The 15,231-nt window shown below is 42.4% G+C and overlaps 1 protein-coding gene across 5 annotated transcripts in view; it reads left to right on the top strand.

Annotated features, from left to right (window-relative positions):
* Positions 1–15,231, top strand: part of MIPOL1 (mirror-image polydactyly 1) — a 516,895-nt gene that overhangs the window by 233,281 nt on the left and 268,383 nt on the right. For all 5 annotated transcript variants that reach the window (XM_069731947.1, XM_069731922.1, XM_069731940.1 and 2 more), the window contains one exon: positions 2,485–2,590. In XM_069731947.1, the coding sequence (XP_069588048.1) occupies positions 2,485–2,590 (106 nt within the window). The remainder of the gene's footprint in view (positions 1–2,484; positions 2,591–15,231) is intronic.

The raw sequence follows: 15,231 nt of genomic DNA, 5'->3' as shown, positions 1-15,231 counted from the left end.
GTTCCAGTCTTCTAGTCTTTTGATAACTTATTTATTGCATTTCGTTATGGTGTTGCGGCATCTAAAAAAACTCAATTCCAGATTTTACATTTTTAAATTGCTTTTACGTTGTTTTTCCAATTGGGTTAATTAGTTTTATACTTTGATCAGACCTTTACAGATATGGAGACACCATATGTGTGTTTATTATTATTATTATTATTATTATTATTATTATTATTATTTTTAATGGGGGAAAAGGGTGATTTGAACTTTTTATACTTTTTTCCCGTGTTTTAAAAAACATTTTATTTTTATATTTTACTGTAATTTTTAGTCTCTCAGGGTATGCGCACAAGTTAAGTACTTGGTGCAGAAATTTCAGCATCAAGGCACAGCATCAAGGCACACACAAGTACACGAGGAGAGAGGACCCTGCCCGCGAGGGCTCACAGTCTCCCGGGGGGTGGGTGAGGAAACACTAGAAGAGGGTAGAGCAGCTTATGCGGCGGTTCAGCAGACAGAGGATCGCTGTAGGCTTGTCGGAAGAGGTGGGTCTTCAGGTTCTTTTTGATGGTTTCGGTGGTAGACGAAAGTCTGATGTGTTGGGGTAGAGAGTTCCAGAGTATGGGGGAAGCACGGGTATGTGGTTGTGGGAGGAAGAGATTAGAGAGCAGCATAGAAGGAGATCATGAGAGGATCGAAGGTTGTGTGTAGGTAGGTACCAGGAGACCATGTCACAGATGTATGGAGGAGAAAGGTTGTGGATGGCTTTGTATGTCATTGTTAGTGTTTTTGAATGGTGGCCTCTGGACAATAGAAAGCCAGTGAAGGGCAGAGAGGAGAGGCTGTGGAATAACAGGGAGAAAGGTAGATTAGTCGGGCAGCAGAGTGTAGGATGGGTTGGAGTGCTAGAGGGGAGGCCAGAGAGTAGGAGGTTGCTGTAGTCGAGGCGGCAGATGATAAGGGCATGCACTAGAGTTTTTGTGTTTTCATGGTCAAGGAATGCGTGGATACGGGAAATATTTTTGAGTTGGGATCTGCAGGAGGAGGCAAGGGCTTGGATATGTGGCTTGAGAGAGAGGGCAGAGACAAGGATCACCCGAGATACCGAGCGTGCGGGACCAGGGAAAGTGAGCAGCCATTGACATTGATGGATAGGTCGGGTGGAGGGGTAGAGTGAGGTGGGGAAAGATGATGAATTCTGTTTGTACATGTTCAGTTTTAGAAAGCGAGCAGAAAAGAAAGATGAAATAGCAGACAGACATTATCTGTCTTGAGCAGGGAACTGATACTTTGCCACTTGGCTATTGGCTCTCCAACGGGCAGGGTGCTCTTGATGATTGATGCCACTATCCTGCATTGTGTATCCTTCCATGCTGTAAGCAGAGACAACTTTCAGTTCAGCAGAGTGGCACAGAAGCTGACCCGAGTCTGCGATCCAGCCCGCTTCAGAGCAGTGGCTTCAAGCTCTATAGCAAAGAGTTTGCAAGCACTGCTCTCTTTGCTTAGGAATACGACCACCTCAGTCTGCAGAGGTGGCCTAGGCAGTAAGTCATTAAAAATTCTAGAAAACAAAGAGGATTTTTAATAGATTAATTACAAAGTCGCTTGTTTTTCTATTATTTATTTTGCAAACACTTTGCAATTTTACCCATTTATAAAAACGAGGAAACCCTTTTAAAAGAGTTGTTCACTACTTTTGTATTGATGGACTATCTATAGGTCTTCCATATCAGATCGTTGTATGTGCAACACTCAAAAGTCCTTCTGATCAGCTGCTCTCTAGAAGACCACAAAGTGACCATGCATTTAAAGGAGTTGTCCACTACTTTTTTTGATGGCCCCCACTGATCCTGTGCAGCTGACGGCCACGTATGAACGTTTGTGTAGTGGAACACCACAGCTCTATTAACTGTATGGTGGCTACAGCAGGGTAGTGCAGATGGGCGATGTGCAGTTGACGGAGCTGTGCTGTGTTGCTCCACAACTGATCACATCCGGCTGACGGCTGATCACCGGGCGTACCAGGTGTCGCACTGCCACTGGTCTTATATTGATGACCTATCTTAAGGATGATCCATAAATATAAAAGTAGTGGACAACTCCTTTAAATGCTTGGTCACCTTGGTATCTTCTAGAGAGAGACGCTCTTTAAAGCCACTTTAACTTTCTTTTTCCATATTCCCTAACAGAAAATAGATTTTCTAAACCACCAACCCCTATAACTCGAGGAATAATATTTACAGCTGATTTTTATTTTATTTTTAAGGTGCAGGCCGTTCTCTTCTCCGGTCCCGCTATTACATTTACTTAGGAAGTGGTAGAGTAGCCAGGAAAGCTTTGCTCCGTCTAAATGCTAAACATTTACATTACAAAATAAATACGCTACGGCGCTCCATATTGTTTTCTGCTGCGGAGATGGATGTGCAAACAAGGAAAAAGGTTGCTGAGCCTGTTCTTGTGATCATCCATTGATTACTGGGTTTCCCTGTTTATTCTCAGCTCCGAGAAGCTCTGACGAGCAAAGAGCGAGACCTGGAAACGCTGAAGGTGGACGCTCAGCTGCTGGAGCAAGCGACCGAGGCCAAGATCGCTGAGAAGTCTGCAGGTAGGACCTTACGTGGATGAAGCGCGCGCTTGCACAAGTGACGTGGCTCACTTAATACAAGGTGATATTTGCTCAGGGAGGGGAAAGGAATTATTATTTTTTTCCCTGGACTTTTGGCGGTTTGGAAGTGCTTGTGTGGCGGCTGTGTGTGTAAGATCCTGGTATTGGTATTAGTGAGAACTCTACCTGTATTCAGGCTGATTTGGGCATTAAGCGTCTTGTTAGCACCATGTCAATCCAATCACAAAGAGCTTGTTTGTTTAGTTGGAAGGTCTTGAACAAACAGAGCCAGAGAAAGGAGGGGAGTGGGAAGGAATAAGCGCTCAGATCATGCTCCGTGGTTCATGCGTGTCACATTGTCACTAGGTACTGCTGTTTGATTTTGGTATTGGACTGTAGCTTTATATCTGCATTGTAAAAAATAGAATTAATTGAGGCGCTTGGTTCTGTAGCTGTTTACGATTAAAAAATGAATTGCTGAAAATACAATACAAAATATTAGATTATGGATGAGTACAGCCTGTCTAACTAGTGCCAACTCCCATATTTCAGAATCTCCGGCAACGTGAGACCTATAAATATATCATTAAAATATATACCACATTGCAAATATACATACTGTATCATTTATTTTATATTCCTGCCTTTAAAATCTAATGATTCGTAGTTTTAACTGATGGCACTTGATACATGAAAAGATGTTTGCAAATTGTGAATAAAAAAAATACAAAAAAATATGATAAATTATTGTAAACATAAAGTCACACATGGAGAAATATAAAAAAAAAAATCCCAGAAAAAGTAGGAGTTTTCTCCGGAGAAGACAGAATTGGTGGATTATATTGCTTCAGAGCATTGATTAAAAAAAAAAAAATACTTTTTAAAAATGTTCTGCATTCTTGCTCCAGCTATTTTATTACTTGAGCCTCTGAAGTCTATATACGTCCCTTCATATTCCATCTGAAGGCTTCAGAATTTTATTTTTATAAAAAAAATAAAAAAAGTGGCATGTTTAGTTATGTGGGTTGTTACATAGCTGTTACCCCCCAGGGGACAAAAGCTTCCTAAGGGTATGTTAACATTTGGTGTTTTTGCAGTACTTTTTCTGCCCGTGGGGGAAAAAAAACTCTGTTTTACAGGACCACAGCAAAGTAAATGAAATCTATGAATTTGTCAAATCTTTTTCCTTGCATTTTTTTTTGTTTTTATTTTGAGCTGCTGGGCATTTTTTTTAATTCTTTTAGGATTTTTACAGCATTTCTTACACTTTCAAATGGAAATAAAACGCAAATAAAAATGCAGGAAAAACAGGTAAAAAAAAAGGAACCAAGCTTTTTTTCCTGACCTGAAAATCTGCAATGTGTGAACATTCCCCAACAAGATACAAAATACAGTGACGGTACGACTATTGTGCAGTGCCGACCGCCACGCCGCTGTGAAGGCTGGGTGCACAGCACCTTAGGCTAAACTCACACGTTGAGAATTTGTAGTTTAGCACCTTCTTTCCTATCGGTGTAGTAGCAGCTCAGCATTCTGCTACGATGCTCCTACTTGTAGAAGACCAGCTTTCCTGTCGACAACACAAGTATTGAGCCGCAATCCGCGTTCTGCATGGACCTCCATAAAGTCCAGTCTGATTATTCCTGGTGATTATAGCAGATTAGATCTTCCTCAAGGCTGGGGCTGATGAGCGGTCTCTCCTGGGGCTCCTAGCGCCTCTCGGCTGCAAAAATGAGATCATTCTCCCTCCATCCCATCAGTGTAGACAGGACGACGTGAAGACAAGTGCAGGCCTGTGCTCATGTCAGCTTCTGCTCTGCCACAATAGAGGACATTCTGGAATTATTACATGCCGGCCCTAAGATAGCCAACTTCCAGAAAGCTAAACACACAACATTTCTTTAGGTGATTTCCATCTTAAATGAAAAACCAATCATCAGTCATTGTGTCCCGGAGTCATTTTTATTTTCAGGTGTTTTTTGGTTACTTTGTATCTTTCATACTTCTGTTTTCTACCGTTTAGGCTTTGTTCACACAACCATATTTTTGATCCATGTAAAAAGCGGACATAACACGGACAGCTTTATTTTATAGGGCTGTTCAGATTACCGTACTTTTTTTTTTACACGGACCAAATATTGCCGTGAAATAAACTGCAGCACGAGCTAGTTTCTTCCATATTTCGGATGAGACTCGCCTATACAAAAATAAGGAAAAAGGGATCCCATCCGTATCGACCATATAGCATCTGATTTTCATGGGTACGTTGCCATTATTAGCATAGGAAAGTATATTTGTCCAGTAAATTTAATTAAAGGGGTTTTCAAAGTTTGTGATAAATGTATAGAGTGACTGCAGACTTCTGAATCCTACAGTGAACGTGATGCGCTGTCTGAATTCTCCGATGCCGGTGACTAGGGCAGACACGTCTAGTCGTAATGTGGCCGGAAGTATGGAAATCATATACTTGTCGGTTCGCTCCATTTGCCCTGAGAGTACTGACTGCGCACGGTGCACACTCTGTGAGGATTCACAGGTCTGCAGTCACATAGAGGGACTGCAGACTTTCATCACAAACCTGGACAAGTGCTTATGTATAAAAACAGATGGCAAATAGATGAAAAATCGTTTTGTCATCTCAGTTTCCACATACATTGTCATCTAGCTTTATTATACTCCTGTATGGTTATTTACTTTGTTGCACAGTCCATATATGACCCCGTCGCTTTGCTTTGTGGTTTTCCTGTTTTGCTGTACTTGTTAGAATTGTCCTTTGAAAATAAACTGAGTGATCATATGCAATCTACTGGTAAACCTGGCAGCGGGTTCTTAATTTCCCTACAGCACAACCGTAGGGAAAGTAAGGTATTACATGGTGTCTGTCGAAATCTGCGGACAGGCTGGATCCTCCAAAAAGAGAGATTTGCTTTGAAACTACTCTTTGATCCCAAACTTTTTTTTTTTTTCTACCAAACCCTGTAACATTTCTGATGTTTCTGTCCAAAGTTTGAACCTATCTCCAGGTCCAGTAGCACGCCTGTCAAGCACCATTAAACGTTTATAGGATGTCTAAATGTCTAATTATATCACCTTACAAGGAGGTTCAACTTTTATGGCAAGTTAGTTAGCAATGACGATCTCTCATTCACCATTGACAATTTTTCTCAGCCAATGTGAGGGTATAAATAATGGGTGCTTAATGTTAAATAAGGTTCACGAGCAATATTTCGGGGACACGTTGGAAGGAGACATGATTGCCTTTCTAGTCTGTTCACAAAGAACAGCAGGAGATTGCTGTGCAAATAATATGCAGATCCATGGATGCCCAAGGCATCTCTAACAGTGTCCCAACCTGTGTCAATGGCATCATTGCCTTCAGTATTGGCACCAATTCTGTACTTATGTAGTTGACATTTTCCTTTAACCCTATTATAGCCATACTTTTAAAACCTATTTATAGACACTGTGCTAAACAAAAAATTGAGTTCCTAGTGGTTCACTCCATCCGTGTGTTTACTAGGGGTGTACCCTATCCGTGGGTTTACTAGGGGTGTACCCCATCCGTGGGTTTACTAGGGGTGTACCCCATCTGTGGGGTTACTAGGGATGTACCCCATCCGTGGTGTTACTAGGGGTGCACCCCATCTGTGGGGTTCCTAGTGGTGCACACCATCCGTGGTGTTTCTAGTGGTGCACCCTATTCGTGGGGTTTCTAGTGGTGCACTCCATCTGTGGGTTTACTAGTGGTGTATTCCATCTGTGGGGTTCCTAGTGGTGCACCCCATCTGTGGGTTTACTAGTGGTGTATTCCATCTGTGGGGTTCCTAGTGGTGCACCCCATCCTTTGAGTCCCTAGCCCTAGAATGCATGATGTCTGAAATTTAGACTTTCATATAACCCGGGCCTTTTAGGCCCTTGTAAAAGTTTATTTATTTGAGTTCCTCCATATGATTTGCACAAGTTTATTTCAAAATTGCAAAGTAAGATATGAAAAATGCACAACACTGTAATTATAATTGTTTGCAAAAAGTAAGCTATTGGGCCTAAAAGACCCGGGTTACGCATTCTAGGGCTGTTGGTGCACCCCTTCCATGGAATTCCTAGTGGTGCACTTCATCCATGGGGTTATTAGGGGTGTCCTTTATCTGCGTGTTTACTAGCGGTGTACCGCAAGCTTGTAGTTTTTAGTGGTACAACAGGTTCTGTGGGGTTCCTTGTGGTGCACCCCATCAGTGGGGTTTCTAGTGGTGCCCCCTATCCATGGTGTTTCTAGTGGTGCACTCCATCCATGGGGTCTCTAGTGGTGCACCCCATCTGTGGGTTTACTAGTGGTGTACCCCATCCGTGGGGTTCCTAATGGTGCAATCCATCCATGGCATTCCTAGTGTTTCACCCCATCCTTTAGGTACCTAGTGGTGCACCCCCTCTGTGTAATTTCTAGCGGTGCACCATGGGGCTACTAGGGTTGTGCTTCATCTCTGGGATTACTAGTGGTGTACCTCAACCTTGGGGTTCATAGTGGTACACCTTATCCGTGGGGTTCCTTGTGCACCCAATCTTTGGGGTTCCTATTAGTGCACCTATCCGTAATGTCCATTAGCCTAGTTAAGTAATAACTTGACCAGCCAAGATCTCCGTGCTTCTACCTTGCTCTTTTTTGTAATTTTATTACATTATTTTTAGCTTAATGCACAAACCACAAGTATGTAACATGAATCTAATGATTACTCTGTCCCATTACTAGCAGAGAAGTGTGACTACAGTAAAATTGTTGTGAAATAGACTGACATTTTTTGTGATTCTATGGTGCCAACTTCCTTATAGGCCATGCCAAGGTGGCGGAGGAGGCGTGGCGCCCACCAGTGCAAACGGTTTTTATTTCCTATTTTAATAGTACAGCTTTTGACATACCAAAGGTATGTAATACTAGTATATAATAAATAACTATAAATAATTAACATAGTTAAATTCCACAGTATACTGGAGATATAGCTAGATATATTAACAATCGCAAGATATAATGTGTATGTACAATTTTTAATTACGCATGAATATCTGACCACAAGGTGGCACTCTTCCATTTATCTTTATGGATATTGTTCTCTACAAAGTTGGATTTTGAGCAAAGTAAATATCCGCCCAATATATCACTTGACGAAGTATATACTGTGTGAATTCAGACATGTGTTTTTCTTTTTTACTTTTTATATATTAAAGTGTCTTGGTCTATCTTATAATGCATCGAATGATAATATTATTAGAACTCGGGAGTTCTGTGACCATAGAAAAGCATTACTATAAATTGTAGCACTCTGACTTCTAATATCCTTTTTCTATCTACTGGCTAACACGGTACCACGATATATATCTTTCCTGTATTCTAATATCCTTGTAATTAATAGTAAGGTGTATGTCTTTCCTTATAATATTCACCTCAGCTGCTGCAGAACCTCTGTTCTAAAACCGTAGATGATAATTGATTATTGATAAAAATTACACTCATTTAAAAAATAAATAATGTAAAAAGAAAAAATATAGCCGCTGAGGTGTTTGCAGTGTTTGCAGTAGTTGGGGCCCAGTAAGGTATGGTACATAATGCTGCTGAAGAACCTCTTTCTTTTAGGCCTCTTTCACATGTCAGTGTCTGCAGTACGTGTGCTGACAGTTTTCACACAACTACCTGAGACACTTACACTTGTACCCTCATTTAAATCTATGGGATTGCGCACATGTCCGTGTGTTCACACGGACCGTGTGTCCGTGTGACCCACACGTGGACATGTCCTTTTTTTCGGCAGCATGGACAGCTTCACGTCCCGCACACGTGCACACAGATGACCTAAAATGTGTCATCCATGTGATACGTACTGGAATAGAAGGCAAAGGAGAAATGACAGATGTTTAGGTTTTCGACACGCAAATATATAGATAGATTACAAATAGAAATTTGTCAGTGACCTAATTAGTGCCGTGTGTGTGTAGTTTTCTGTACTTGCATTTAGCAAAGAAATAATTGAAAACATTTTGTGGGACCTACCCCCCCCTATTTTTAGTAACCAGCTAAGGGAAAGCAGATATCTGTGCGCTGGTCGTATTAGTCTGGCAAGACGCCAATAACAACGGAGCTTCCCAGCCTATTAATATCAGCTGCCTGCTTTGCCTTTACTGGTTATTAAAAAGGGGGACCCTTAAAATAAATGTCCCCCCTAAATGTAATAACCAGCAAAGGCTAAGCAGACAGCTGCAGGCTGATATTAATAGGCTGAGAGGGTCCATGGATATTGGCCCCTTCTCAACCTAATAAGACCAGCCCTCAGCAATCCCAGAAATGATGCATCCATTAGATGCGCCAGTTCTGGCTCTCAGCCTTCGGCTCTTTCCGAATGCCCTGGAGTGGTAGTGATTGGTGTAATGGTTTATGGTGTACATTTCAGCTTTGTAATGTCAATTCTCTGAAAAAAAGGCTAAAAATCAATTTAAAACATCCCTGAAAGCTTTGACGTGACCACTCATCATTCTGTCTCTCACATTGCCCTTGTGAGACCCGGAGGCTGTGAACTGCGGTAACCTTACTGACATCACCACAGTTCACAGCAGACAAGTACTCATGGAGTGCAGCTTGAGGATCAGCATTGGCTGCTGCTACAGTCTATGGAGCGTCGTTCTCTGCACGAAGAAGACGAGGATCGTCGTGGTACCTCCCATATTATGGATTACGGCAGACCCTGTGGATTATTTTTTTTAAATAAATGGGTTAAAGAGTAAAATTGTTGGGGAGTGATTTTTCAAATAAAGGACTTTTCTGTGTGTGTTTATTTTTTTTTACTACAGGGTTTACTCCTGTTCTCTTCAACATATTCATTAATGATCTGGTAGAAGGTTTACACAGTAAAATATTGATATTTGCAGATGATACAAAACTATGTAAAGCAGTTAATACAAGAGAAGATAGTATTCTGCTACAGATGGATCTGGATAAGTTGGAAACTTGGGCTGAAAGGTGGCAGATGAGGTTTAACAATGATAAATGTAAGGTTATACACATGGGAAGAGGGAATCAATATCACCATTACACACTGAACGGGAAACCACTGGGTAAATCTGACAGGGAGAAGGACTTGGGGATCCTAGTTAATGATAAACTTACCTGGAGCAGCCAGTGCCAGGCAGCAGCTGCCAAGGCAAACAGGATCATGGGGTGCATTAAAAGAGGTCTGGATACACATGATGAGAGCATTATACTGCCTCTGTACAAATCCCTAGTTAGACCGCACATGGAGTACTGTGTCCAGTTTTGGGCACCGGTGCTCAGGAAGGATATAATGGAACTAGAGAGAGTACAAAGGAGGGCAACAAAATTAATAAAGGGGATGGGAGAACTACAATACCCAGATAGATTAGCGAAATTAGGATTATTTAGTCTAGAAAAAAGACGACTGAGGGGCGATCTAATAACCATGTATAAGTATATAAGGGGACAATACAAATATCTCGCTGAGGATCTGTTTATACCAAGGAAGGTGACGGGCACAAGGGGGCATTCTTTGCGTCTGGAGGAGAGAAGGTTTTTCCACCAACATAGAAGAGGATTCTTTACTGTTAGGGCAGTGAGAATCTGGAATTGCTTGCCTGAGGAGGTGGTGATGGCGAACTCAGTCGAGGGGTTCAAGAGAGGCCTGGATGTCTTCCTGGAGCAGAACAATATTGTATCATACAATTATTAGGTTCTGTAGAAGGACGTAGACCTGGGTATTTATTATGATGGAATATAGGCTGAACTGGATGGACAAATGTCTTTTTTCGGCCTTACTATGTTACTATGTTACTATGTTACTATGTTAGTAATGGGGGTGTCTGACAAACGTCTCTCTAATACTAACCCCCGGGCTTGATGTCAGCGGACATTACACAGCTGACATCAACCCGATAAACCATTACCACGATTGCCACCGCACCAGGGTATTCTGGAAGGCCCAAGGCTAATTACCAGGATTGGCGCTTCTAATGGATGCACCATTTCTGGGGCAGCTGAGGGATGGTCATATTAGACGGGGAAGGGGCCAATATCCTTCGACCTTTTCAGCTTATTAATATCAGCCCTCAGCTGTCTGCTTAGTCTCTGCTGGTTATTAATATTAGAGGGGACCCCACATCTTTTTTTTTTGTTAGGGTCCCCCTTCCCAAACTCTGCTTTCCCTTAGCTGTCATTTCTATTCTGCATTCTATTCAATTACGTGTCATACTGATGCCACATGGATTGTACACACGTTCACAGATAACACCAGTACTGTTTTTTTCCAGGGCCAGAAATATCAGGACATGTGAAAGAGGCCGTACGAAAAGTGCTAAACATCATTCATGAAGTGGTTAGAATAGAACAACATCCTGCAAAAGTCACTCAAGAAAAACTGGATTATTGTGGAGTAACACTAACACCTTAGAAACATATTGCGATCTCTTCCAGTAGAGAATAGACGGCAAGGTGACAATGTGAATCCCTCTAAGAAAGGCTACAGGACCGATGTGATATCAAATAGACCATATGCAAATTCATTTTCTTGCACAATTCTGCAATGTATCTTCAGCACATAGAGATCTATGGGTGCACAATCGATCTCAGCCAAACTCTCCATGTAGCCCGAGCCTAACTCACATAAATTTTGGTAAAGTGGGTCACCCAATGTAAGGTCACCATTCTTACATTCTTATTTGTGGGGTCTAGTTACCCAAGGCGCTTTGGGTGCCCTTACCAAAGTTTTGCTATCCATCAACCTTAAATCTGCCCTTATGATAGACTGCTCCAGCAAAGAGGAGGAGGTAGCGCCTAAATATTGCCAGTCATTTCTGTATTCTCATCAGGTACTGACATCAGAATATAATGCTTTTATACATGTTATATTTACATTTGTATCAACTAAGAATTTCCATGTGAACACTAGCACCGTTGCCCTTTCTGCAGGCTGATAATGGAGGACAATTGCCACTGTCCAAAAGTTCAGCAAAAATTTTCACTTATGATAGAGCGTCACTATATCTACTATATAATTGTCTAAGGGTCACTTCCGTCTTTCTGTCCGTCTGTCTGTCATGCATATTCATTGGTTTCGGCCTCTGTCTGTCATGGAAATCCAAGTCGCTGATTGGTCGTGGCAAAACGCCCACGACCATTGCCACAACCAATCAGCGACGGGCACAGTCCGGCGGCAACATGGCCGCTCCTTCCTCCCCACAGTCAGTGCCCGCTCCATACTCCCCTCCAGTCAGCGCTCACACAGGGTTAATGCCAGCGTTACCAGACCGCAGTGTAACGAACTCCGGTAACGCAGCTATTAACCCTGTGTGACCAACTTTTTACTATTGTTGCTGCGTATGCAGCATCAATAGTAAAAAGATCTAATGTTACAAATAATAATAATAAAAAAAAAGGTTATTCTCACCCTCCGACGCTCCGACGTCGTGCCCTGTCCTCGGCAGTGCAAGCGGCAGGTTCTGGTACCAAGGATGCTATGTGAGAAGGACTTGCCATGACGTCACAGTCATGTGACCGCGACGTCATCACAGGTCCTGCGCTCATACCAACCATGGGACCGGAAGCTGCAACGTGCACCGTACACAGGCGCCAGGACTGCCTTCGGAAGGTGAGTATATGTTTATTTTTTATTTTACATCACTGGGCAATATACTACATTACTGGGCAATATACTACGTGACTGTGCAATATACTACGTGGCTGACCAATATACTACATACTACGTGGCTGGGCAATATACTACGTGGCTGGGCAATATACTACGTATGTGGCAGTGCTATATATTACATACTACATGGCTGGGCAATATACTACGTGACTGGGCAATATACTATGTGGCTGGGCAATATACTACGTCACTGTGCAATATACTACGTTACTGGGCAATATACTACATGGCTGGGCAATATACTACGTGACTGGGCAATGTACTACGTGACTGGGCAATATAACACGTGGCTGGGCAATATACTACGTGGCTGTGCTATATACTACGTGGGCATGCATATTCTAGAATATCCGATGCGTTAGAATCGGGCCACCATCTAGTGTGTATATATATATATATATATATGTATATATATATATATGTATATGTATATATATATATATATATATATAGTACAAAGCAAAAGTTTGGACATGCCTTCTCATTTAAAGATTTTTCTGTATTTTCATGACTATGAAAGACGTACATTCACACTGAAGGCATCAGAGCTATGAATTAACACATGTGGAATTATATACTTAACAAAAAAGTGTGAAACAACTGAAATTATGTCTTATATTTTAGGTTCTTCAAAGTAGCCACATTTTGCTTTGATGACTGCTTTGCACACTCTTGGCATTCTCTTGATGAGCTTCAAGAGGTTGTCACTGGGAATGGTTTTCACTTCACAGGTGTGCCCTGTCAGGTTTAGTAAGTGGGATTTCTTGCCTTATAAATGGGGTTGGGACCACCAGTTGTGTTGTGCAGAAGTCTGGTGGATACACAGCTGATAGTCCTACTGAATAGACTGTTAGAATTTGTATTATGGCAGAAAAAAAGAGTAAAGAAAAACAAGTGGCCATAAGTACTTTAAGAAATGAACGTCAGTCAGTCTGAAAAACTGGGAAAACTTTGAAAGTGTTCCCAAGTGCCGTGGCAAAAACCATCAAGCGCTACAAAGAAACTGGCTCACATGAGGACCGCCCCAGGACAGGAAGACCAAGAGTCACCTCTGCTTCTGAGGATAAGTTTATCCGAGTCATCAGCCTCAGAAATCGCAGGTTAACAGCAGCTCAGATTAGAGACCAGGTCAATGCCACACAGATTTCTAGCAGCAGACACATCTCTACAACAATATCTCTTACTAAAATTTGTATGTAACAGTGCATTATAACATGTTATTATTAAATATTCAAAAATGTGTTTTTTTGCTTTGTCCCAATTAATTTGTACAGCACTGTATATAATGCATTGTGTTGTTGTGTGAATATACACTGCTCAAAAAAATAAAGGGAACACTTAAACAACAGAATATAACTCCAAGTAAATCAAACTTCTGTGAAGTTAATCTGTCCACTTAGGAAGCAACACTGTTTGACAATCAATTTCACATGCTGTTGTGCAAATGGAATTGACAACAGATGGAAATTATTGGCAATTATCAAGACACACTCAATAAAGGAGTGGTTCTGCAGGTGGGGACCACAGACCACATCTCAGTACCAATGCTTTCTGGCTGATGTTTTGGTCACTTTTGAATGTTGGTTGTGCTTTCACACTCGTGGTAGCATGAGACGGACTCTACAACCCACACAAGTGGCTTAGGTAGTGCAGCTCATCCAGGATGGCACATCAATGCGAGCTGTGGCAAGGTTTGCTGTGTCTGTCAGCGTATTGTACAGAGGATGGAGGCGCTACTTGGAGACAGGCCAGTACACCAGGAGACGTGGAGGGGGCCATCGGAGGTCAACAACCAAGCAGCAGGACCGCTGCCTCAGCCTTTGTGCAAGGTGAAACAGGAGGAGCACTGCCAGCACCCTGCAAAATGACCTCCAGCAGGCCACCAATGTGCATGTGTCTGCACAAACGGTTAGAAACCGATTCCGTGAGGATGGTCTGAGTGTCCAACATCCACAAATGGGGGTTGGGCTCACAGCCCAACACCATGCAGGACGTTTGGCATTTGCCACAAAACAGCAGGATTGGCAAATTTGTCACTGGCGCACTGTAATCTTCACAGATGAAAGCAGGTTCACACTGAGCACATGTGACAGACGCCGTGGAGAGGGATCTGCTGCCTGCAACATCCTTCAGCATGACCGGTTTGGCAGTGACTCAGTAATGGCGTGGGGTGGCATTTCTTTGGAGGGCCGCACAGCCCTCCATGTGGTTGCCAGAGGTAGCCTGACTGCCATTAGGTACCGAGATGAGATCCTCAGACCCCTTGTGAGACCATATGCTGGTGCGGTTGGCCCTGGGTTACTCCTAATGCAGGACAATGCCAGACCTCATGTGGCTGGAGCGTGTCAGCAGTTCCTGCAGGATGAAGGCATTGAAGCCATGGACTGGCCCGCCCGTTCCCCAGACCTGAATCAGATTGAACACATCTGAGACATCATGTCTTTCACCATTCATCAACGTCACGTTGCACCACAGACTGTCCAGGAGTTGGCAGATGCTTTAGTCCAGGTCTGGGAGGAGATCCCTCAGGAGACCATCAGTTGCCTCATCAGGATCATTCCCAGGCATTGTAGGGAGATCATACAGGCACCTGGAGGCCACACACACTATTGAGCATCATTTCCTTGTCTTGAGGCATTTCTACTGCAGTTGGATCAGCCTGTAACTTCATTTTCCACTTTGATTTTGAGCATTATTCCAACTCCAGACCTTCATGGGATATTAGTTGTGATTTACGTTGATAATTTTTAGGTTTTATTGTTCTCAACACATTCCACTATGTAATGAATAAACATTTACAACTGGAATATTTCATTCAGTGATATATTGGATGTGGGAATTTAGTGTTCCCTTTATTTTTTTAAGCAGTGTATATATATGCAGTCATGGCCAAAAGTGTTGGCACCCTTGAAATTGTTCCAGAACATGAAGTATTTCTCCCAG

The sequence above is a fragment of the Ranitomeya imitator genome, chromosome 1 (genome assembly GCF_032444005.1).
Source record: "Ranitomeya imitator isolate aRanImi1 chromosome 1, aRanImi1.pri, whole genome shotgun sequence".
Classification (NCBI taxonomy): Eukaryota; Metazoa; Chordata; class Amphibia; order Anura; family Dendrobatidae; genus Ranitomeya; species Ranitomeya imitator.
This window is presented reverse-complemented; position numbering and strand designations above follow the sequence as displayed.